This window comes from Equus asinus, chromosome 9 (assembly GCF_041296235.1).
Source record: "Equus asinus isolate D_3611 breed Donkey chromosome 9, EquAss-T2T_v2, whole genome shotgun sequence".
Classification (NCBI taxonomy): Eukaryota; Metazoa; Chordata; class Mammalia; order Perissodactyla; family Equidae; genus Equus; species Equus asinus.
Genome location: NC_091798.1, coordinates 33,377,831 through 33,404,096, shown reverse-complemented (window position 1 = coordinate 33,404,096; position 26,266 = coordinate 33,377,831). Strand labels below are relative to the sequence as shown.

The 26,266-nt window shown below is 40.4% G+C and overlaps 1 protein-coding gene across 3 annotated transcripts in view; it reads right to left on the bottom strand.

Moving 5' to 3' along the window:
• Positions 1–26,266, bottom strand: part of JAKMIP2 (janus kinase and microtubule interacting protein 2) — a 146,228-nt gene that overhangs the window by 36,830 nt on the left and 83,132 nt on the right. For all 3 annotated transcript variants that reach the window (XM_070517244.1, XM_014854809.3, XM_014854810.3), the window contains exons 2-8: positions 19,165–19,441; positions 9,838–10,335; positions 5,819–6,028; positions 3,880–3,978; positions 3,163–3,309; positions 2,359–2,499; positions 122–178 (exon numbers count right to left, since the gene is read on the bottom strand). In XM_070517244.1, the coding sequence (XP_070373345.1) occupies positions 122–178; positions 2,359–2,499; positions 3,163–3,309; positions 3,880–3,978; positions 5,819–6,028; positions 9,838–10,335; positions 19,165–19,293 (1,281 nt within the window). In that variant the 5' untranslated portion in view covers positions 19,294–19,441. The remainder of the gene's footprint in view (positions 1–121; positions 179–2,358; positions 2,500–3,162; positions 3,310–3,879; positions 3,979–5,818; positions 6,029–9,837; positions 10,336–19,164; positions 19,442–26,266) is intronic.

Here is a 26,266-nt window from a genome sequence, read left to right as displayed (position 1 = left end):
AAGCCTATGGTTTGCTGCAGTTCAGGAACATCTAATTTATCACATTTTTGCAGCAAGATTCCTTGGCAAGCCTCGCTTCTCTGTTTGGGACAAAAGCCTGATAACCTAGTTTTCTCATTACCTTAATTGGCTTGGAACTTCTTCTATGCTTTCTCCTACGGATGAGCTTTTCTCGGTCCTGGAAAACAGATGAAGGACTTTTCGGATCTTGAGTTCGTACATATTTCCCCATAGGTTATTTATTTATTTATTTTTGCAAAGACAAAGTTGTTTTTCCCCTGAAGCATTACAATATTTAAAATAAGATTATGTTTTGTAAATTTTGGCAACTTTTTTGTTTCATAATTAAATCTTTTCAAAGTAGGAATATAACTATTCCCGATAATCTCCATGGATCTGAGCGCCTCATACTCAGAAGAGCACAGTATTCCTAATCAGAGTCCTTTGTTTTACACTGAAGATCAAGTAGCTCTGGAAAGAGTTACTCATATTCTCCCAAAGCACAATTCTTTAGTTTTCTCAGACCCTAAATCACTTTAAACTTGTGTTGAAAAAATATCACTTCAAAATAAAGTAAAACCTTATTATCTTCATTTAATCACTTGAAAGGCATAGAAAGCTATCTCTTGACTATTAGATCCTTGTTCTCACCTACAGCCTCTGAAGATGGGGACAGAATGTCTACTTGGTTGGAATCATCTGGTGGTTATTTTTTGCAGGGGGCATTGTCAGTGGAATTTTGTGGGAAACTCAAAGAATATCTAGAAATAATGATCCATTTCTTGATTCATTTTTGTTGCGAATGCAGATATCCTGGGAATTTGGTGTTCATTTACTAAGTACTCCACGTAGTTACTGTACAAATTCAAAGGTAGATGGAATAAGTGACACTTGGGTCTCTGAAAGTCTGGTTGACTTTCATTGACTGAACATGTCAAAATTCTCTAAGAAACTTTCATCTTAGACTCAGGGTAATCAAAGCCAAGCAAATTCCTGGACTAGTGAATCTGTGAGATTTATGAGTTATTAAGGATATGGAAGTGAAGTGGGGCTCATAGTGCTTCAGAAGGCCACGTTTAATAAATAATCTGGTTTAAGCCAGTTTTGTTAACCTTTTTGATTTCTGATTTTTATCAGTAAAAATATTTTGATCATGCAACCTTAATATATCTGAAACTTTAAAAATTTATACTTAGAACACCCTCCTAATATAGTATATGTATTGTAACATATACTCAACATAGAAAATTTAAAAAGGGTGAACCATAAATAATTATAAACAGAAGTCATAATCTTTCTGTGTGTGTGTGAGGAAGATTCATGCTGAGCTAACGTCTGTTGCCAATCCTCCTCTTTTTTTTTGCTTGAAGAAGATTAGCCCTGAGTTAACACCTCCTTTGTGTGTGGGATCCCTCCACAGCATGGCTGACGAGTAGAGTAGGTCCACACCTGGGATCTGAACCTGTGAACCCAGGCCACTGAAGTGGAACGCACAGAACTTTAACCACTTGGTCATGCGGCCAGCTCCTGAAGTTATAATCTTTTCTTCCCTCAACGGCAGTAAATCATCTTGCTTGCCCTACTCTGGAGACTATTGCCTAAAACCTCTCATCACTAGTTCCTCAATGCCCTAGGCCCTCTATTGGTGGAGAAGTGAGAGTGACCAGACACGTCATTCACAGAATAAAGACAGAGAGGCAAGGAAGAAACCCAAAGGCATCTAAAGGTCTTAGTCCACTGTTGTTGGTAACACAGACCTCGGTCAGATGCAAATGGGAGTAATAACTTCTCTACCTACTTCAGCAGGTACTGAGTCATGCTCAGAAGCTCTGGACTGGAATTTCAGGTCTGTCACGTAATTATGACATTGCTGTTCACTTAACAAATATTTAAGAGACTAGAGACTGAATTAGGTGTTGGGGAATAAGAGGCATATGGTCCTGTTACTGCAGGCAAGATATTTAATTTCTGAGCCTCAGAATCTTGATACTGGAAAGCAATTACAAGATATACCCACATGACCCACCTACTCACATAACAATGCATTCGAAAGTTCTTTTAACTTGGCAACTGTTGGGTTTCATAATTAAATCTTTTTCAAAACAAATAAAAGCTGTCCTTTGCAGCTATTATTTGTGTTACCAAATTACTTAACACAGGATTATAATTGAAAAGGCATAAAATAGTTTAATAATACAAAGTATTTTTGGAATAGAGTCCCTTGAACCTATTTACACCCTGAACATATGAACGTGGGCCTTTGGGGCCAATCCAAAATTATTAAGCATTTCCAGTGTTGATTTCTTGGCTACTTGTTTTCGGGAACTGCTTAGAGTTTATAGATTGAAAAGGACCTACCCTTGTGAGCTCATCAATGATGTTCTGCTGCTCAATGACCTGAAGTTTTAGGAACTCTGTCTCTTGTTCTTCATTAGCTTGATCGAGGTCATTCAGAGATTTTAGTTTCTTCAAGGGTGGATGGGATGTTATCTTTTCTCTCTGGATTGGAAAAGAAGAAAGTACTGGTGGAGACTTTAAAAATCCCAGACTTTAGTGGTTAACATACTATTCATAGAAACTTTATGTGGCTTCAGCTAAATTTGAAAATTGCCCACCTTCAATATACACACCAACTAGAACCCTCAGGCACATTTCATCTGCTGTAATGAGTCAAAAGAATTGGGAATGTCTGAAGCTCTCAATAGCTGTACCGGAAGTCTGTTAAGGAGAGCATTTGCCTCTCCCTCGTCCATACATAATACAAATGGTGGCATCTGTTCCTCAACTATTATGCAAGATCTGAGAAGATGAGGAGTAGCCACTGTACAGTTATGTAAAGAGCACATTAGTGAGATTCTTGGAAGGAGGTTTCTGTGGTTGAGGAGCTATGTTGAAACTGCTTCTCTATTTTGGAGCTTTTGGAGAGTGTGCCGATTCCTGGAAGCACTCCTACCATTCTGCAAATTTAGAAACCCCATAAAATTTAAAGCCAGCAACCTTCTCTTGGTTTCCTCCTTAAAGTTTCCTAGCTTACATAAGGAAAAATCCAAATTTACTTTTGTAAATAGCATTGTATTTTAAGAATAAACTGAGAAAGACAATAAGTCAGGTTCCTGGCGTCATATAAAGACGGGAGCTGCAGCTTTGCAGAGCTTTACACACCATTTCTGAATTTTCCTTGGTAACGGCTTTCAGTTTCTCTTCCATGCGCTGCAAAGACACCACCAGTTCGTCATTTCTCTTGGCGAGGCACTTGTTCCTTTCCAGAAGAGGTTTACATTGTTTTTCAGTTTCCCGCACGCGTTTTAACTGGGAAGACATAAGTTTCTGGAGGTCAATGACAAGGGTTTTTAATATTTAATTTACCTAGTACAAGCTATTTCTTGAAAATGCAGATAAACACAAAGAAAAGGAAACATCTGTAATTCTACCATACCATACATTAATAACCATGGTTCCATAGTAGCCAACAAAGTGTTCCTTTTAAAAGATAGACTTTAAATACAATAGAGAAATGTTGAACGTAAATATATATATATTCATGAAGACACTAAAAGAAAACAATCTGATATAGTTCAACTAATATCAAAGATTTTAAGTCAAGAAGTATTACTAGAGACAAAAAAATTCATAATGATGAAGACATAAAACAAATCTTAATTTATATGTACCTAGTAACATAACTTCAAATATATATAAAGCAAAATTGACAGAACTAGCAAGAGAAATGGTAGTGATTATAAGGGTTCATCACTCTGGGCATATTTATTGAGCTATATTTTTATTATTTGTGCACTTTTATTATGTTAAACATCATATATACTTCTATAACAAAATGCTTAACAAAAAATAAAATAAAAAATTCCACTTAGAACTCACCAATTCATTTCGTTCATCTCCAAGCAAGGTATTCCTGTCTTCTAGTTTTCTTATTGTGGCATTCAATTCAGCTATTCTCTTTTGATTTCTTCGCAAATCCTACACATGAAAATTAAAATGAGTACTTCTTCAATAACACTTTTCACAAAGTTTTGGAATACCACTCATCAAAGTGATAGGCTCAGTTCCTTTCATCTGGCTTACGAGGTGACAGTAGAATGTTCTCTTATTCAGAGTAGAGTAAATATTTACCCTCTTCTAACACCTATATTCACCACTTGGGTTTAAGACCAAGCCTGGTTGAAACTGCAAATGAATTCCATGTGGCAGATATTCCTTGCAGACCTGAGTCCTGGCAGAAGTGGTAGATGGTTGGACCAGCTTATCAGATCTGTGAGCTGTGAGACAGAGGTCATGTTGTGATTACATGAGGTTCAAGGAGCATTCCTGGTGTCATGGCTGCACATTGCTCCCCATAGCTTAGACAGATGTCCTGCTATTATACTTAGCCAAAGAGAGGATAGAGTAGGGGCTAGCGATGGGCTTTGTAAATTCCCGCATACTCCTGAAGAAAAAGGTCAGAATGAGAAGGTTGGTGCATTACCTTCATGTATCAAAAGCAGCAGATTATAGGATAGCCTTCGCTGGTATATTCTGCCCAGAGCAAGGGGCTTTCTCACTGGCATAATTGCCATGGATCCCTTTACACACAGCAGTCATGGATTAATTCTATGCTCTGGAGTCCATAGGACCATTATAAACCTGCAATTCTATTATCATCTTACATTTTGATAGTGCTGTACTGTTGACAAAACAGTTTCATATACATTATATCCCTCGATTCACCATATCCTAGAGGATTCAGCAGAACGGGTTAGATCCAAGGAGGTTATAACTTGCTCAAGGTCTCGTGGCTACTATCAGTAGATCAACAACAAATATGGATTGAATGCTAACTATGTGACAGGCCCTGTGCTCAGCATTTTACCTATCACCTTTTCTAGACCTTAGACCAGCTTACGGAGTACCACTATTGCTTCTATTTTACAGAGGAGGAAACTGCGCAGCGAACCGATTACCTAAGGTCACACAGCAAATGGCAGATCCAGGATTTGGACTAAAGTGTCTGACCCTAGAGCCCATTTCTTGACAATTTTGCTACACTGCAGGTAAGTATCAGTGATAGAACTAAAACTTACATCTGCTAAATCCTAGTTCATTACTCTTTCTACCACCTACTGGGATATATATATATATATCCCGAAGACCAATTCATAAATTATTCATTACTCTGTTCTAAGTACTATTTTGGAGCCTATCTTAGTTCCTAAATAATACACTTTCATCTTTTTAGCAGCTAAATCATTTGAAAGGTATAAGATATGAAAGTCAACTATATATAAGCTGATTTTTATTGCTGCACTTCTGAAAATAATTTCTCAGATAAAACGATGAAAATCAACAGAAATAAGTGGCAAGTTCAGTCAGACCAGAAGCTTTCAGATGATGATTATGAACGGTTTAGTCTTTTATACAGTTAAATATTTTGTCCCCTGTAGATGATAACCATCTTTACCAATTTGCAACCCAATTGTTCACACAAGGGAAAACTACCAGTCTTGGCAAGAGGCAAAGTATTTTCATCTAATCTATGATTCTTATAATAGGCTGGCTTTTGGATGGGTATCACTTGGCTAGAAAAAGTCTATGAAAGATTTAAAAAGATTGGTAACTCTCTTGTGATCTGCTAATGCAGTGCAGCCCACTTTGTTGTCTCTCAGTTTAGAAAACCCTGTTCCCAAGACAGTAGCCCTTTTTATAGTAGGAGGTAGAATTGATTTCTGTGTAATAAGCAGGAAAAGAGCTTAAGTGAATAGCAAAACTTGGGAGCTAAATAAAAGATGACTCCCGAGTTCTTAACTTCAACTTGAAGACTTACAGGACTGCTGCAGTGTTCAGAGCCATCTCCTGCTCTTCCTGGAATTTCTCGTTTGGGACTGCTCATGTTACACTCTGCCTCCTTGACCAGAAAGAGTTGTTCATCCAAAGCCTCCTTCTGCAGTTGGAGCTTCTGTACATAACCTGTTTGGGTCTCCAGTTCCTTTTCCAGGGAAAAGATGATCCTGTCCTTGGCTTTGATTTCATCCATCTGAATGAAATGACACCCAGGACATTTTATTTAACAATGCTGTAAAGAAATGCATTTTTACTATGGTATGAGATTAATTCTTTCTGCTGAATTGATATAGAAATAAAATTGTGAATATGACAAAAATATTGAATGCATGAATAAGACAAGGCAACACTGTGTAATGAAGTGCTATCCCAGGCTAATTAGGTGTCAGGAGAGTAGTTTTCTCTCTAGTATATACTGTGTAGATGTTTTGATTCAATTTATTGTTTGAAATGGTCTGGGCTGGTTGGATATGGAAAGGAAAGGTTAACTTTAAAATAGGTCACCAGTGTTAATAAAGACAGATACTAAATATTCCATTACAGTGTTTCCCAGGACAATTTTTGATGTTACCTCCCGTTCAGGGAATGGCCTTTGAGTTCAGTTTAAATAGAAGCAACCACTATGAATAGGTCACCAGCAACTGAAGAAGATGCAGACTTTCCAGTAGCCTAGTCACTTCCCAAGGCCAGTGCGTTTGCATGCAGGTGGTGAAGATAGAACGAGGTCCTTCCGTGGTTCATGTCATGTGGCTCTTTCCGTTCCTACTCGTATTTCAGAGTAGCCAGTTCTTCCAACCATTTTACCATTACTGTCAGAAAATCATGGTTGGGACAAGAACAAGAATAGAAAATATCTGCTAACATCAACCACTATTTCCCCTCCTACATGTGTGGGGTATATTTATTGATCCCAACTCTCATTTCTGTTAAGCTAGGACATAGACTCACAAATATTTCTCAACTAGAGGCCATAAGCATTTGATACCAAGTGATCAGAGTTCCATTGGACTGAAAATTTTTTGGCCATCTTTGGATAAGTGCTAGTGAAGCGAGCGTCTGCAAACAATTTTTGAAGACAGCGTAGTCATCAGGTGAAAACTTTCTTCTCATTTCATTATACTCCATGAGAATATTCAAGATAGAGAGAGGGTAGAGACATTTAACACAACAATATTATACTGCTCTCCTCTTTATAAAAATGTGTCCTTATATAGAACAAATCAGTTTGTATAAATCTCTTTTTTGCTATGTTCCTTAGACCAAAAAAAATTTCTATATTTGGGACAGAAATTGTGTTGCATAGTCACATCTTCCCACATATAAGTATCTGTGAACTACTGTCTCCAAGTTACATGATTACATTTTAGATCAATTTTGGGAGGGTGGTGGGCTAAATTCTGCATGGTCCTGGGATGTCTGAAACTTGGCGAGTCAGCAAACACTGTCCTGTTAATTCGGGAATAAAAGCATTGTCTTAAGTTTCTATATCCTTTTGAAGACTTGACCCCACTGTTATTCTTCAGTGAGTAGCACATTCATTCGTTAGACCTGTCGCCTCTGGTGTGATTTACAGTTTATCGCAGCTCCAGATCTACATGTTCCTAGTGGATTCTGATGTACCCTTCCTGCTTGAACTTGCTGGGGAATCATTCCATTACTCCCCATACAATCATCCTCATTATCACCATTATCACAACTGAAATTTTTTGATCTTTTACTACATTCAAGGCACTATACTCAGAGCTTTACATACGTTATCTCATTTTATAACAATCCTGTTATGTAGGTTCTGTTATCACTATTTTACAGATGATGACAGGACCTGAAATGGTTAAAAACTTGATCTTAGTCACATGGCTAATAAGTGGTGAAGCCTGATTTTAAATTCAGTCTTCTGACTCTAGAGCCCATTCTATCAGGCACTATGCTATACCGACTCCAAGATTATTTATATATTTCCAGCAATTCCTAAAGCATTCTTCTGTAGAATATCCAGTAATTAGTACTGAGAAGTCTCTATTGCATAGTGGTTATAAGCGTGGAAGCTGGTTTTAGAATACCGAAATCTTCCAAAGTTCTAGTTCTTAGGTGGGAAGGTGGTACATATCAGAATTCTCTGGGGAAATTTTCTAGACAGAATGGCTCCCATTTCTCTCCTTTCTGTTTTCAAAAATGGAGCTGGATGTGGGGGTAGTACCAAGATAAGAAGAAGGAAAAAATGAAGACAAGTGCATCCATATTATTGAAAAAGTCTCCCATGTTAATCTGTTTGCACCCATTTTTTTTCTTTTTCTAGGGGAAGATTCACCCTAAGCTAACATCTGTTGCCAATCTTCCTCCTTTTTCTTCACCTCCCCCCACCCAAACCCTGGTGATAGTTGTGTATAGTTGTAAATTCTTCTAGCTCTTCTACATGAGCTGCCACCACCCCATGGCTACTGATAGACGAGTGGTGTGGTTCTACACCTGGGAAGTGAACCCAGGCCGCAGAAGCAGAGTGTACCAAACTTTAACCAGTAGGCCCTCAGGGCTGGCTCTATACCCAATTTTTGAACAACTCTTCCAGTGGCTTAGATTTTATATCGTTATTAGGAGGGATTTCATGTCTACTTCAGCAACGTGCCAGTGAAAGGAAGTCATGGAAAAAATTACAGATCAACAAGTGGATACAATTGTAGATTTTACATGGAAAACCATCAACAAACAAAAATATTTAATGTAAAGCTCCCTTTTCATTTACCTACCTGCTGACTCCAGAGTTCACAGTCCTGATTCTTTCTTATCAGCCATGTAGTTTTGAAAACCAAAGACAGGGCAGAGACCAGTACTTCTGCACTGTGTTTGGTCTTTATTGTCAACCAGTGCAACAGAAGAAATTGCAGATAAAGAATGAGGGAATTGTGGCAAGGGCAACATTTTACAGTTACACTGTATTGCAGTGTGAAGAAAAGTACACGTTTAGCTTTTCAAAATGTTTAATGGTAGCCGCTTTTTACTTAAAACTGAAATCCTGGAGATATCGTCCAAGGAACATAATTAAAATTCTTAGAAAATAACTGCTTAGAATCAACAGAAACAAGGGAAAGTGTAATTTCTCCTAAGAAAATATTATTTTTAGAGAAGCATAAAGTACATTCTAACAGGCAATGGTTAATTTGATAAGATATAACTAAAATATAACTAATGCTAAAGATTATGAGTATATATGCAGTTTCTTCTAAAATAAATGGACAAGGTCATCCTAGGACATTATAGCTTTCACATCATAATCATCTCTGTTTTGTTTTTAAGCATAGTGAGAGACCGATGTGGCTTTTGGTCATACATATTAAAAAGAAAGATCCCACTTTGTAGGGGTTGAGGTAAATCCTGAAAATTGGTGACTGCAAACAAGATACTTAGGAAGGACATCCAATTTCAAAATTATAATGACCCTGTTTATTTTGGGGAAAAAAAGATCTATTTAAAAAATGACTAGGATTTTATATCTCTATTGCTTTCAGACATGGTTCCTGGAAAGAAGACTGGTGAGTCACTCAGAATGTTCCCAGTGGCTGCCCTTTTCAGACATCATGAAAGCCCTAGAAATTTTCCTTACCCCTGTAAAAACCCAACAACATTTTACAAATGGAAAGTCCATGAAAACATGCTGATTTTGGAAGAGTGCATACTTCAGAATATTTTTATAGACATTCAAGAAAACAGGAATCATTGAATAGATACTTCCCATATGTATGGGGCTGGAAGAATCTAGTTTTTATGAGACATGTGATTCCAAAATCTTTTACATTTTGCAGTTCCAGCTTTGGTTTGGGCATACCTATTTATCTATCTACCTACCTACCTATCGACCTAACTGGTGTTTTGGATCGAGCACTAGACCAAAGGTGGGCACTATTTATAATCCACTCATGAGAAACACCTTAACAAGCAAACCCCATGGCGCTCTGAAACCTGGGAAGAGAACAGTTCTGCACTGGTTCACTGCACTGGGTTACTAACCAGCCTCCGAATATCCCGCTCCGACTCCCACTTGATCTTCGAGATGGCTTCCTGATGGGACTGATGCTCACTCCGAAGGTCCCCAGCCTTGATTTTATCTGCTTGGATCATATTGCTTAGAGCCTCGTCCACCTGCTTCTTGGCAGTTTTCAGGTCCGTAATCTCCTGTAAGAGCTTAAGGCGCTCTGCATCAAACAGTTTTCGGGCCTCCTCCCGGGCCTCAATGGTGAGCGCTGTCCTTACTTTATCACTGCTGCCGTCCCGGAGAGCGCACAGAGCTGACTTGAGCCTCTGGATCTCTCCATCCCGCACCTTCACTGTCCTTGACATTTCTTGCTCGTGCTGCTTGATGAGATTCTCCCTCACGGCCTGCAGCTCCTTCATCTTCTCCTCGTGGAGCTTGGCTCTGAGTTCTGTCACCAGAACTGTGTGCTTGCGCTGCTCCAGCTCACGAATCCTCTTTGCTTCTTGAGTCTTCTCTCTTTCAAGCTTGGATACCTAAAGGGAGAGAGGCGAAAAGATGAAAAGAGAAGCCTCAAAGGAAAGGTGCGCTCCTAGGCAGGATCTGCAACACAGGCTGCTATGATCTCTTAAATCCTCATCTCTTTTCAAATTCCAGGCCACCGTGTGTTCTGAGGGAAGGGAACCACAGGCTTTAAAGCTGGGAATACACTGTGTAAAAGGAAGAAATACCTAAGGATGCTTATATTATTTTGTTCAGACAAATATCCGGGGCCTTACTATTTGATGTGTAGTCTGTAGACAAGCAGCACAGGGGTCACCCAGAAACTTGTCAGAAATGCAGAATCCGGGGCTCCATCCCAGATCTATGAATCAAAATGTGAATTTTAATAAGTCCCCAGGTGATTGGTATACACGTTAAAATCAGGAAGCAGTGCTATAAGCTTTTGGTGGGGAGGCGTTCAGAACAGATTCCCCGGAGAGCTTTTTAGACTACCTATCCCCAGCTGGGTCAAAACGGGTAAATGTGAGTGTCTCGGGATAGTTCATAGTTCAATATTAGGATCAGACTAATAAGTTAGTGCCTAAAGTAATATAAAATATTTTCTATTTTTTTCTTTCTTTTTTTTTGAAGAGAAGATGCTGCTGCTAAGGGGAAAGTGAAGAATGAAGACAGTCAATATATCCTCAGCCTCACCCTTCTCACTATGGCAACTTGGTTCCATCCCCAAATTTTACACATACACACACACCACCCAAAAACCCAGCAGTTCATTGGGCCCTCTCTCTGTTAAAGGAGTTTAGTGGCTATTATTTCCGCATGCCCCGTAGATGTCTCTTTGCCTCCTTCTTTACTCCCACTCCTCTCCCTCTCTTGCTCCTCTCCAAGCCAACACTCCAAGTAGTTCAAGAAAGTATTCCTTCAAGCCTATGTACTTTCAGGTATTTTGGTTATAAAAAAATCTTCTGTGTTTTGTTACATTGCCAATGATAATACAGGTCTCCTCATAGATTAGCAACACCGCTACCTCCGTCTGGTTGAGTCTGTCTCCCGTTCAGTAGATCAGGGCGGAGTCCTGGCATTTGAGGCTTAAAAAAGCCTCTTAGATCCTGTTCTATTGTCCTCCCCCACATCATCTCTGCCGCCTGTCTTTGTTTCTCGCTCTCTGTCATGTGCGTGTGTGCCTGCATACACACACACACACACACACACACACAGAGTAACCTGGAAAAAAGAAAGAATTGGGCAGCCCCAGGAGTAATATCTAGTTGAGTGATACTGAGTCTCTGACATTTGTAAAATTGGAAGGTTTCATAAAATAATCATTAACAGCTTTTCCAGCTGAACATTGTTAAGCTTCAAACTCCTTATTGAAACCATTGTAATTATACTGTAAAATGTCTGAGATTTTACTTACCTTATCAGTTTACCTACCTTTAGCTAAAACAGGATTTTTTAAGTCCACACGGCATTCTATGAATATTTTATTTTACAGGCACAGCAACTATTCCTATGTTGGTCATTCTAAAAGAACTCAGGGCACAAGGAGGCCTGGTCAAGGAAACAGCCAGGCATTCTCGAATGACCATCCTCTGACCCTGCTCAGGCCAAGGTCCCTCCCCGGATGCCTCTTATCTCATATGCTCCAGAGCTGTGCTGTCCAATACGGTGGCCTCGGAATACACCAAGCACTGGGAATATCACCCAAATTGAGACTCGTTCTAAGTGTAAAATACACACTGGATTTCAAAGACTTAGTGAGAGGTAAAGAATGCAAAATATCCTCTTAATAATTTTTATATTGACCACATGTTGAAATTATAATATTTTGGACAAATTAAGTAAAGTATATGATTAAAATGAATTCTGTTTCTTTTTACGTTTTAAAATTGTGGTTACAAAAGATTTCCAAATCCCATCTACGGTTTCCATGCATGACTTGTATTATCCTTCTCATGGACAGCGTTGCTCTAGAGTTCTTGGAGGTTCATTCAATGACCCTAGTTTCCCCCCGACACACTGCGGGTGACATTCTCGTAGTAAAACCCAGTTCTGATGCCATTTATGTGGCTGCTCAGAAATTACCCAGGGCTGCTTTATGCTGAGGAATAAAATCCCAACACCTCGGCTTCACCTTTCAGGCTCTTGGATTTGGTTGGACTTCCAGCTGGCGTTTCTGCTCCTCACTCTACCCCCACTCTACTCACTCTACCCCTCAGCTCTCCCCGACTCCAGGCGCGCCAATCACTCCGCGATTCTGTCATTTCTCTCAGCTTATGAACACTAATCTTTTGTGTGTAGACTACAGAGGAGAGGAATGAAAAAAGGAAAAAAAAGTGAAAATACAGGTGCATGGAAAATATATTCCAGCCCGCAGACAAAAACAAATACAAACAAACCCTGGCCTTCTTGTCCATCACTTAAATGAATTCATAGAACTCAAAGAAAATTTAAAGGTATGAATTACATTTGGCATTTTTTATACCCACTTATTTTGGTTGTCATGGAAACTGGCATTTTGGGGGAGGATGTCTAGGTATGACTTTTTTTTAAAGCTTGGGAGAAGTGTTTCACTATGAAGGTGATATGAAGGATGTGACTTACATTTGGGACGAAAAAACAACCAAGGAAAATTCTGTACTAAAACCATTTTCTGAAAATTACTTGCAGCTCAGATCACACCACTAAGGAAATAGAATTTAAAATCTTAATGTAAATCATGAGAATGATTATACAAAAAGATGAAGAACTATTCCTAACAATGAAAAATATGATGATAATACTTTGAAATGGAAAAAAATTATTTAGTAGAAGAAAGCATCAATTTTGATTAGTGGAAACATTTTATGGAGCAACATTTCAGCTGGATAACATAATAGTCAGCATTTATCAAGGGCTTACTATGAGTCAGTATCTTTCTAAAGGCATCACACACATCAGTACACTTAACCTCCTCGGCAGCAACACAATGTAGGTAGCACTTGTTTCATCTGAATTTCAGATGAGAAAAGTGAGGAATGGTTTCTACATAAGCACAAAGTAAAGAAAGCTGACTAGAGCCCAGGGAGGGCCAGAAGCCAGGTCTGGGTCAGATCCAGATCTCCTTGTTGGCTCTGAAACCTTGGGCAAGCGGCTTCATTTCTCCAGCCTCAGTTTTCTCATGTATCCACTAGAATTGGTGATATCCTCATATGGTTGTTGAGAGGACTGACTTAGAAAATGTATCAAAAATTCTCAGAAAAGGCTGGAACACATGGGAGATTAATAATTATTAATCCATGGTAGATATTACAATATTAATTTTGATGAATATTGTATATGTGGATATTATATCATGCAATGCTATGTTAATACCATCAACAATCTAAATCTAACTACCCATATTATCATGATAAGACTAACATTGCTATTATTACATTATCAAGACCACAGGCACTATTTTCCTAACAGAAAGAGATGTTCAAAGATAAAACTGGGTTTCCTCTGGATGTCTTGAGTTCACTGGCATTGGTGGCATCTCATCTTAACATGGAAGACACGTGGATCATGTGTACGCAGCAGGAGTGGAGTGTGGGGTGGGACAGGGCAAGGGGGTGAGCACTGAACAGGGCTTTGAAAGATACAGCTCCCAAATACCTTCTATGCTCCAGGTTTTATAGAAGCAAGAAAAAAAAAAAATCACTAGGAAAATTTAATCCTACTGGGGAAAGCTTACACTATGACCAAAGGAAGGACTACCCCACACAGGCTTCACACTGTAGTTTCCTCTTCTGTCCTAATTCTAGTCTGCCTCCTGAAAAATGCCAGTGCGAATTCTGCCAAGATGAAGCTGGTGATGTTTGAGCTGTAATGTGATCTCAGAAATCTAGGATTAAAAATTGGAGAGCCTGTCAAAGGTAAGCAGGGTTGAGAGGTTATCAAGACCAGACAAGTTGACATAAGCTTTGGTTCGGATTACTGCTTGGGATATTCCAGGAGATCTAAACTCCCAGTAAGTGGCAGGGATTTTCATGGTGTGAAGTCACTCTGAAACGGGAGATGTGAAGGAGAAAAAAGCTGCCACTACAAGAAGGTCGCTTACAAGGGAAATTTTATACAACCCGAGGAAGCACAAAGGCTTCTATTTTTTTATTTCTTGCTTTTAGCCACTTAACGCATCCTGAAAACAAAACTAAAGGTGCAGAAAGCGAGAACTATCACGTGCCAAATTCGGGCCCTGAACCTGGTGGCGGTGGAGCAGGCACTTGAGCATAGAGAAGGTCGGCTGATTTTCTGAGAGTGCCCTGGAGGCAACAGAGTGCAGCGGAGTAAGATACTCAGCACGACCGTGACAACCACCTTAGAGAATTTTGGCTCCTCCACTCACTGTGTCGCTGGGAGTAAATGAGTTAACCAGTTGGAACTCATTTTCCTTCTCAGCGAAATCAGAATAAGAATCTGTGGCCTGCCTTTGTCCCAGGCTCGCTGTGAGGACTGTAAAAGTGCTTTGCAGCCTGAGGGCTGTTCCAGTGGTGGAAAATCCTGTCTGGAGCTGACTCCTATCAGACCCTGCAACCCTGCCCCGCTGCTTCTATCCTTGGAGCCCCTGTTCTCTGCTCCTGTGCCTTTGTCCCCTCTGTCACTGTGCCCGCAGGGCTCACTGTGGCTGTAGGCTGCCTGTGAGGGAGAGCTCGAAGCCCTGGGGAATCAGGTGGGTGGATGTCACATCCCCCAGCCATCCCTGGTGTGCTCACACACCCTGTACAGTGGATCACGGCCTCACAGTGACCAGAAAAGAGATGGACAGAGCAAAACACCACAGCCTAATGGCTCAGACTGCTGGTCCAAGAAACAGACAGACCTGGGTGAAATTCTTTTCTCTACCAGAGCCTGGAGTTTCCCACTTAAATAAATACTATAATGGTCCTTATGCCATGGGGTTGTTGGGAAAGCTTTAAAAAAGAGATCACGAAAATTCATTCAACAAGTAGTACTGAACACCTCCTCCATGCCAGGCCACATTCTCAGCACTGGGGATACCTCACTGAGGGTTTACCTTAAGCAAACATGGTCTCTTACCCATAGGAAGCTTACAGGTTATTGGGGTAGGGGCAGCAGGCAATAAACAAGCAAATAAACAAATAAGATAACTTCAATCAGTACAGAGTCCTATGATAAAAAGATAACAGGGGGACATACTAGAGCAAATGGAAGGAGGAGAACAGTGTTACCTAGACTAGATGTCAGGGGAGGTCTGACACCCGAAGGATCCTGAGAAGCATCTGAACGCAGGAGGAGCTAGAGCCAATGCTTGGCAAGTCTTTTAGACAATTTCTATTTCCTGGAAGTTGACTGTGTCTAATATTTTTCTTTCACTTCCCTGTGGTGAAAATGAAGACATCTATGGGAGCAGGATATGGGTAAGTTCCCACCCCATCTCCCAATTCTTCCTCAATTTGAAATTTGCATAATAGTAGAAAGAAAAGTTTTGTGATTCTCCCTTCCTCTGCCTAAGGTTTCTAGTTGTTTCCAGATCTTTACAATTTTTAAGAGCATAAGCATGGCAAGACATGGAAATAACCTAAGTGTCCATCAATGGATTAATGGGTAAAGAAAATACGGTATGTATATATATGTATCTATGTATATACATACACACACACAATGAAATATTATTCAGCCATAAAAAAGAAGGAGATCCTATCATTTGTGACAACACAGATGGAACTTGAGGGCATTATGCCAAGTGAAATAAGTCAGACAGAGAAAGACAAATACTGTATGATCTCGCTTATATGTGGAATCCAAAAATACTGAACTCACAGATACTGAGAATACATTGGTGGTTGCCAGAAGCAGGGCGTAGGGTATGGAGTAAAGGAGATAACTGAATTAAAACACTTAACGTCCCGAAACACAAACTAACTGCTCAAAAACTAACACATGTACATACCCCCTTACAAAGCGGACACTACTATTATCCCATTTGACAGATGAGGGGTTTCATAATCTGCTCAGGGTCACTCAAGTGCTAAGTGAACAAGCTGGGATGAGGTCAGGAGGAAATGCGCTTATTACAGTGTGTGACAGAGAGTAAAACTTCAAGAAAGCATAGCTGTTTATATTATCAGCCCAAAGCATTTATGGCTCTGCTCTACACACAACGTGTTCTGTAAAAGTTAACGGATGATTTTCCTTTCTGGAAAAGTGAGTAATGCCCCGGCACCCCAGAATTTTCCACTCTTTAGCTTAGTCTATATCCTAGTAGCTAAATTGTCATTTTATCATCATAGCTTCCGAGCCAAACTGAGAGTGTGAATTCACATCTTGGCATTGTTCATATTCTCTCTCTTAAAGCCTGGGCCTTTGGAAGCACAATCATATTTATTTTAATAGAACTGCTTTATGACTTGTTTGCCCTTAAAATTCCCTTTGCTCTTTGGGGAAGGTTGCTGACGGGGGTGGGCCTTGCTTTGGCCCCTGTGCTGGGGCTGTAATTAACTGCCACAGACAGGGAGACTGGGCAGCCGGCAGAGGGAAGGGTAAAGGTAGTGCTTTTATTCAAGAGGCTTCCCATCTGTCGGCAGAGGAAGGGGAGGTTATGCTTGACCTGCTGGCTTCGACACCAGCGCCAGGCCCTGGATAAACAGGCAGCCTCATCCACTTGACAGTTACCCCTTTTTTAAAAGGCTTGAATGTGTGGAAAATCGGCAGTGGTGGGGCTGTGGGGCCCCCGCCTCTTTGAAATCTCGTGAGCGTGCTGTCTGTAAATCAGCAGCAGTTTATGGTTACCAGTCTCCGGACGACAAGCTCCTTCCTATGAATGTAGTTCGTCATCCTGTGCTTACTACAATTAAAGGAGACTGCCTCCCTGGGAACATTACTTTGCCCCAGGGAACATTAAAACCAATGAAATGTTCACAGATTGTCAGACCTGGAAGGAATCTCAGAGTGGAGTCTTTGTCAACAGGAAGGCAGAGAACCATTTCCACGGAGACTGCTGGACTGCTTGCTGGAATTGCAAGTCCTGGTCCTCACCTCACTTACTTTATCAGAATCCCGGGATTGCGGGCCCAGGGCTCTTAATTTTTAATAAGTTCCCCCAGGTTATTCTAATGCACAATGACGCTGGAGAGACATGGACATGGGGAAACAGATTCAGTCATCTGAATTACAGATCCAGACACTGAGACACTTAAATTTGTCCCCAAGGAGAGATAAAGACAGTGCCTTGGTCTTCTGACTCTCCAACAAATGTTCTTGTTTTTCTTTCTTTGTTTTTTTTTTATGACATCATGCTCCCTTTAGTTTCATGGAAACTAAGACATATCCTTCACAACTTTACCTTGGGGTCTGGTTATCTAAAGTTAAGGCACAGCTGAGATAGGAGGCAAGGGGCTTTGGCGGATCCAAGCTTTATTATTGCTGAAACTAGGAGAAATAGACTTTTGGGGAAGATAACTAATTAAAATTTAATAGTAATGACAAGGAAGAAGAGGTAGATAAAACAGAATAAGGATTTTTCTTGGTTTGTGATCTATAGCTCGAAAAAACATTTTCTTACTATACAAAGAGTTACGTACATAAGCCTACTTTGTATTAACATAGTTGGCTCCAGTTTGCATCGAAAAAATACATCTTATGTGCATTGAATATTTCACAATGCCTTCCTATTCATCACCCAATTTAATATTCACACCACTCTGGTGGGATAAGTGTTAGCATATCCATTTAAGAGATGAGATTCAGAGAAGTTAAGAGACTTTCCTAAGACTAGTTAGCAACTGATTCAAGTGCAGAGCATATTAGACAGAATATCACCATTATTTTTTTTGAGAGTTTACTATGTGCCAGGCAGCAATCTGAGCATTTGACATGAATTTTCTCATTTAATCCTCATAAGTACTTTACATCCTTGCCTAATTTAAACCTCATCACAGCTTTACAAGACAGTAGTATGTTATTGATGAAGAAACTGAGGTATAAGGAATGAATCACCTTTCATTCATTCCTCTACTCATTCAACAAATACATATTGAGCTTTTCAGTTCTGGGCATTTATTTAGGCTCTAGTGATACAGAGGTAGGGTAAGACTCTGCTATCATAGAGATTACACTGGACTGGGGAGAGATAAGCACTAAACAAGTAAATAAATAGATATATAAATTGCTGTGAAATGCATCAAGCATAGTCAGACTGTCGGGGGTAACTGAGCATGGCAGTGTTGTGCTGTAGAGACAGTGGTCAGATAAACATCACTGGAGCTGACACCTGGAGGAGGTAAGGAAGGAGCATGTAGCTGATGGGGGAAGAAAAGAGCAAAGGCCCTAATGTGATCGGCATCTCTCTCTTGATCCAGCAGAGAGGCTAGAACAGAGTGATCCAGGGCAGAGAAGTGGAAGAGAGTCAAAGAGAGAGCTGGAGGAAATATCCTGAGTCATAGGGAAAATCTTTTGAGAGAGGTAGGAAGCCACTGGAGGGTTTCAAGCAGTGCAGTGACATGATGTGATACAGTTTAGAAAGACTGCTCTAAAAGCCATAGGGAGAATAACTTACGGAGGATAAGGGTGGGGCTTGCCCAAGGTCATACACTACTAAATGTTGGGAGGTAATAGCGGTGGGGGTGGTTGTCTCAATTTTTATACCTGGTTTCCTGAACCAGGCTTCCTGAGGAGGCAGAGATCAGTCCCATGAACAGGTGAGTCTGACCATCTGTGTATCCTGTGCTGAATTCCCTCCTGCCACACACAAGAGAATCTCCATGTGTACAGGGGTTGTTGCCGTCTTTGGCAACTGGCAGGAAGAAGCCCACTGAGGAGGGTTGGCAGGTAGAGCTGGGCCAGAACTGCTCTCAAGGCTACAGCCACAGGAAGCCCTCACTCACCTTGGACTTCTCTTGATGCAGCTCTATCTGGATGTCGGTGAGCTTGGTCCTGAGTTCTTCATTGGCAGCTTGAAGGGCGACAATGAGCGCCTCGGGCTTCTCGCCCTTATTTCGCCCTTTCTTGGACATTGTTCCTTTCTAAATGGAGTCTGTTGGTTTTTAATTCCTTTCAAACAGGTGCTGCCATGTTACTGCTTCTTATCCCGGAGTGCAATGTTTCAGCATTTACTGCGTGGTGCTCCTTGGTAGGGTCTCCTCAGCTGCTGCCCTGGAAGCCCTGAGAAGAGGCAGAGACAGCAGTTATTGTGGCAAAGACCTGGACTAAGTGCCAGTCAGTCACCCTCAGCCTGGGCTGCTGGTAAGAGCTTCCTCCTGAGGGCTCCTATCTCTAGCGTCTCCTGTGCATGTTGCACATGAATTTACAGCGATGTTTCCAAAGGGCTGGTCTGATCATGTCAGTGCTCTGCTTAAAATCCTTCAAAGACCCTCTGAGCATATGAGCATATTTTTCACATCTCAGAGTGCTCTTTGTGCCAAACTTGCACATTCTCCCAGCCTATCTCCTCCATTTTACTCACTGATATTCTGGCCATAAGAATCTCTTAATTTTCTGATTCTTCTCTCTTCCTACAAGGACTTTTCCTACTCTATTCATTCTTCTACATCCTCTGCCCAGCCTCCTCATGATCCTCCCTTTACCCTTACCTCACACACTGTCACACATACAGTTGAGTAGGACTAATTTTTATGACCCCTTCAGGTCTCAGCTTCCATATCAGTTCTTCCTGGAAGCAGCCCCTACGGTGCTTATTTAATTGCGGTCACCTCCATGAATCTATAAACTTTGTCAGGGCAGGAACGTGTTGTTTTTATTTACAACTTGCTTTTCAGAATCCATCATAAGGCCTGGGACATACCACATACTCAATTAGTATTTGTCACCTATGGACATCACCTATGTGATGACTTCATGGTCACCCCATAGAAAGTCTCAACTTTAAGAAAATTCGATATATGAAGACCTAGAATTATACAATGGATAAACTGTGAGATGTGGGGATTAATTACAAATGGACTATTGGGTCAATTGGGTCACTCACTTATTCATTCATTCAGTCAATATTATTAGAATTCCTTCTATAAGCTGTGCTAGGTACAGTCTGTTGAAATTAAAAATAATTCAGAGTTTCAAGGCAAGAAGAAAACAATCAAAATCTCTATCTATCTTTCTATCTGTCTTCACCACCATAATCATCATCACCACATCTATCATATAGGCGTCATTAAAAAAAAACCAGTTGTTTTGGAAGTATTGACAAGGACTTCTTCCAATGGGGTGAGTAAGGATGGTTCCCTGAAGAAGGTGGTGCTGGCCTGGAACTTGAGGAATGAGTGGGATGTTAACAGATGGAGTAACAAGTGAAGCACCCTGGGTGAAAGAAATGGCAGGTACTGAAATACAGTAAAGAGAAAGCACAGTAACTCTTTTGTGTAAAAAATGGGGGCCTGGTGAATTACAAGCCAGGATATAGTTCATGGGCACTAGTACTGGAAAGGTTGCCTGGAAATGATCGATTGTGGGAGACCTGGAATGCCAACCTTAAAGTATTGGAATCTTTTTCTTTCAGGAAGCAATGGGAAAGCTGCCGAAGTTCTTAGCAGGTGGTTATTCTCAAAGCAGAGTGGGGAGACTATCGAGGCAGGGAGACCAGAGAGAAGGCTACTGAATTTGTCAAGGTGAAGGTGATGAAGGCCTAATCAGAATAGTGGCAAGACGACAGAAAAAAGAGGGACATGTCTTGATTTACAAGTTCTTAAGTGCTTCATAGAAACAACAAGGTCAGAAAAATATGAATACTAAACCATTAAAGTCATGGGAAAAACATGACAAGACACTGGAGAAAGTTTCCCATGCAATCTTTTAGAAAATTAGGTATTGTGTACATGGAGGTGCTTCAGCCCAGAACTAAGGGGAACTCCAACTGATCAACCATATGTACCAGCAGCTGTTGCTCTCTCAAGACCCCTGGTCTTCAGCCTTGAGGACCACGCTGGGATCCTGGGCTTTCCGCCATTGCCCCCATGAGCATTGAGGCCATGCCCTTTGGAGTGTGTCCCTAGGGAAAGGGCACAGGGAAAGGTTAGGGGACAGGGAGGATCAGCCTGTCTATAGCAGTAATGGAACTCTCCACCATATTCCACCTGAAGCTAGATGCTGGAGTTGTCCTTCACGCTTCTTTTGCAAATGTTGCTAAATCATTAAAGTGTATGGCTTGGAGACTTGTAAGAACCCATAATTCTTTGCTTTTAGTATTGAAATGAACTTAATAAGCATTTATTGAAAAGTGTATGTCAAACATCACTAGGCACAAAGATAAAGAAGACAGTACTTGACTTCAAGCAAGTACTGGATGAGTAAACTGACATGTAGATGTTTAACCGGTTTCTCTCCCTCTAGTTGATCCCTAAATGTTTCTGGTCCCCCAGGCTTGCCCAAGTTATCTTCACTGGCCCCACCTATACTGTTGTGACTCTCAGTTTTATATCCACAGCCCTGACCATTCCACAAACCCCAGACTCATATAGTCAACTGCTTACTTACCAAATCTACTTGGACACCTGATTGGCATCTCAAACCCAACCTAACTAGCACAGATGTCTTTATTACTAGTCCCTCAAAACCCTATCCTCCCCAGGTTTTCTTGTATTAATAAATGGCACCAGCACATGCCCAGTTGTTCCAGATGTAAGCTTAGAAGTCATCCTTTCTTCTTTTATCTCTCATTTCTCTTATCTAGTGCTCCAAGAAGTCCTTTTGTTTTACCTAAAAAATACGACTCACTTTGGTCAACTTCTCTCAAACCCCAACAGTGCTGTCAGAACACAGAGGAAAGAGGAATTTGGGAAAAGCTTCACAGTCGCTTCATAGCCTTATAGTCTTCCGGAATGAAGAACGGACTTTTCTAATTGGAGATACAGAAATGGCAGAGGAAAGAGCTTGAGAAAAACTTGGAGTCACAAATTTGCCTGATGTGTTTAGAGAAGGCTGCAAACTGGGAAGAGACAGGCTGGGGTTAGATGTCACAGGTTCCTGCATGACCAATGATTAGATTTCATTATGTAGAAATGAGTAAATATGGCAGCATTTGATATAAGGGTAATAATAAAAACTTATAGTGACTGACTGCTATAAAGCTGTCATTGGACTAAGCACTTAACATACTGCTCTCATTTAACCCTCAGTAAAAATAGGGGAAAATGATTCACAGGAGGATTAAGTAACTTGCCTAAGTTGACTGAGTTAGTAGGTGGTGAGGCCCAGATTCAAATCCAGGAAGTCTGAGACTGGGACCCAAGCTGTTATCCTCTGGGCTGTACTGCCTCAAATTTGCATTTCTTAAAAGCTAACTCTGGCAGTGTGATGGAAGATGAGTTACTAAGGAGGGAGGGAGAGGCTGGAGGCAGGAAATCAGCTGCTTCGATGGTCCAGGCGAGAGGTAATGCAGCCCTGAACTAGGCCATGGTCATGGGGATGTGAAGGGGGTGGGAACTCGGACACACAGAGACTCTGATGGAATCATGTTCTACTTTTAAACATTATAACATGCTTCTCTCCCACTGTAAATAATGAGCGCCAGCTCTCTAGCATTGCTTGTAGCAAAAATGGCAAAGCAACAGCCAAATTTTACATTTTAATTTATAATCTTTTCCCAAAAAATATAATACTATGTGCCTGACTTCTTGTATTTTTAATCTGTGAATTACTGTGAACTTAGTCCCACAAGGGATGGAAAAAAGAAAAGGGTAAATAAATTAGAGGAAAGAAATTCAGGAGAGAAAAAAGTAACGTAGGAAGTTATGGATAGAATCAACTTATAAATATCTTAAGGTGAGCACCTGTTCATAAGTACGGTCCCATACAGCCCTCTGGATGAGGGGAACTTTTTAGTCTTTTCCAGTGGTGATGGGTGTCTGGGAATCTCACAATTCTCATATATAATTTCACTACAATGCTTTTGTCGCCTTGTGCTGCCTTGTTCTCTTTTTGAGACTATGGTATAATTCACATATCATAAGATCTATGTTTTTAAAGTGTATAATTCAGTGGTTTTTAGCATATTCACAAGATTGTACAACTATCACCACAATAGATTTTAGAATTTTTCATCAATCCATGAAGAAACCCTATATCTATTAGTTATTCCCTATTCCTCACCAATTCCCCCAGCCCTAGGCATCATCAATCTATTTGTCTCTAAGGATTTGCCTATTCAGGACATTTTGTATTAAATGGAATCATATAATATGTGTTTTTCTGTGACTGGCTTCTTCCACCTTAGTGTAATATTTTCAAGGTTCCTCCATGTTATAGCATGTATTGATATTTCATTTCTTTTTATTGCTGAATAATATTCCACTGTAAGGATAAAACTGCATTTTACTTATCCATTCATCTGTTGATGGACACTTGTGCCGCCTTTGCTTAAGTTGCTTGAGGTCTGGCTTCTAGAGAAGCTGCCAGTCATGAAGAGGGACATCACCCCTTTAAGGAGTGGGCTCAAGAGGATAAAGGAAAGCTTGAGGGTATCACTGCACACAGATGGAGTGTTCCTGGACCATCCAAAGAGCCCTTGTCACGGGTAATGTCTGACATAGCAGAAGATCTGGAGGAGAGATAGAAGCCTCGGGCAACTAAGGGCCTATCCAGGGGACGCTTTACAACATTAACAAACTTGAAGGAATTTTAAGTGAGCCCCAAGTTTCGGGGTCTTGCAACACTTTGAGGTACCAAAGGTGTGAATTTTAGTACCTGGTCCTACCCTGTCCTTAAATAGGTACTTCCCAGAGCCACCAAGGTTGAGTTTCTCTGTAACCAAGTCTCTGATAAAGATATCAGAAATTTAGAGACAGTCTCTCAGGAGTATTTGCATTTTAAAATAAAGGTCATTGCTTGAAAGCAAACCTTAACGCTGGAATGAATGATCAATGGAAGAATTACAGCCATCACGCACTCATTCACTTATTCACTCATTTAAAAGGCCTGTACTGAGGAGGAAACACAGTGTAGTGCTTGAGAGCAGAGCTTCCCAAAGCCTTGGCCTGGTTGTGTTAAAATCTACTACAGAGCTTTAGCGACTCTGGAGCTCCAGCTCCGGAGAGTTTGACGTGGTAGTTGTCAGGTGATTCTGATGTACAGGTATTTTTGAGAATTTCTGTTCAGAATATGGGCTATGGAGTCAGACAGACTTGAGTTTAAGCCCCACCTTTGTGTTAGTAGATATGGATCTTGGCTAAATCACTTTGTTGTCTAGGCCTCAATATTCCTCATCTCTGAGATGGGATGAAGGGAATGGGGATATTTAGTGCTATGGCACTGGATTGTTTGACAAGTAAATGAAAGAGTGAACGTGATGGTCCCACACAGCTCATGACACATGAAGGCTACCATTTATTGAGCGCTTTCTATTTCTGCTATTGGCTAAGGTGGTTGAAACAAAATAGCCTATAAGCTCTGTCCTCAAGATGCTCCACTTGAGTAAGAATGATAGGAGATGTGCAAAAATAATGATAATTCAAGTGTCACACGTACTGAAGGCCTCAACTATTTAAAAAGCTGTTCTTATTCTTGGTTCTCTAGAGATTTATTTAGGCATTGGCACAAAATCCTTGAGAGAGAGAGAAACCAATGAGAGAGGCGAGTGACATGAACACCAGCAGATGAGGATCAGAGAAGTTAATGAACTTGAAAAAAATTGCACAGCTATGAAATGGCAGAGCCATGACTCAAATACATATCTGTCAGTCTCCAAATCTTCTTAACTGTAATAAGAATTCTTGAAGAAAGGTCGAGATTCAGCTCTGGTTGTAGGTAGGCTGAAGAGATGGTAGAGGCATGAAAATGTCAGCTGGGAGCTTACAAAATAGAATAGTAGAATGTGGTGGTTAGGAGCTTGGAATTTGAAATCAGAAAAACTGGCTTTGAATCAAATTTCCTAGATGTATACTCTTGAGAAATTAAACTCTCTAAGCTTCTATTCCCTTACTGTAAAATGGAGAAAGGGATATATTTACCTTACTGAGTTCTTGCAAGGAATATATGAGCTAAAGTGTTAAAATAATTAGCAAATTATTGTTATCATTATCATGATTTTTATTTTTCCAGGACCTAACTATCCACTAAACGTCAGCTTAGATGTTAAGGGAAGAAGAAATGATTTATCACTGCTTTGTGTTAAAAAGACAGGCCGGGAAAAGCATAGAGCTCCCTGAAAAGACTAAAGAAATTCATGCTTATGCTTTTGGGGAAATGGGACCTGCATTGTCAGCAACCGTATTCCTGGGAGTCTTGGCTTTGCAGCTGGTTCTGCCCTAAGCTACAAACTGAATAAAGTCGTTATTAATCTTAGAGTTTCCAATAAGGCTGTTGCCTCTGAGCTATGATTTGAAAAGCAACTGTAATATAAAACAGTTAGAGTTCCTATGTATAAAGCTAAATGCTGCAACACTTCTCCATAATTACTATTTGGATATGTCCACTCTACCAAAGACTCGTTAGTTTGTCTAAGCTTCTCCCCTTTTGTTTCCAAAGACGATGCTTAGAGTCAGATGTTAGTGTTTAAAATGAACGAATTAAACTTATTTACTTCATTCCTGGTGACCTGCAGAGATATGTTATCACTTGTTAAACCCTTCTCTGTGCAGGAAAAATGTCTCACTTTGCATTCATGAACTTGACACAGCCATTTAACATAAGGGAGGGGAGCTGATATTTAAGCCCGTCCAACCCTGGAGTTCTAGTTTCCCTATATAGAGGCAACGAGGTGGTGTGGCTACGGGGTCAAACGCTGTTAGAATAAAATGAATCCGAATGCTGACACTCCACATGGTAGCAATCACGCATTTTCAGGATTGTAAGGTGTCAGGCTTGTATGTTTCTTTGTGTTTTTTTTTCTTTCCTCCTATTCTTCCACCGAATTGCCCTCTTTATCACATAATAACAATAGTAATTATTTTATTATTATAAATTATTTAAAGTCAACACGTTGTTTTTCATATGAAAGAATGCTACATAAATACAACCAAAACCTATTACTCTTGAAGG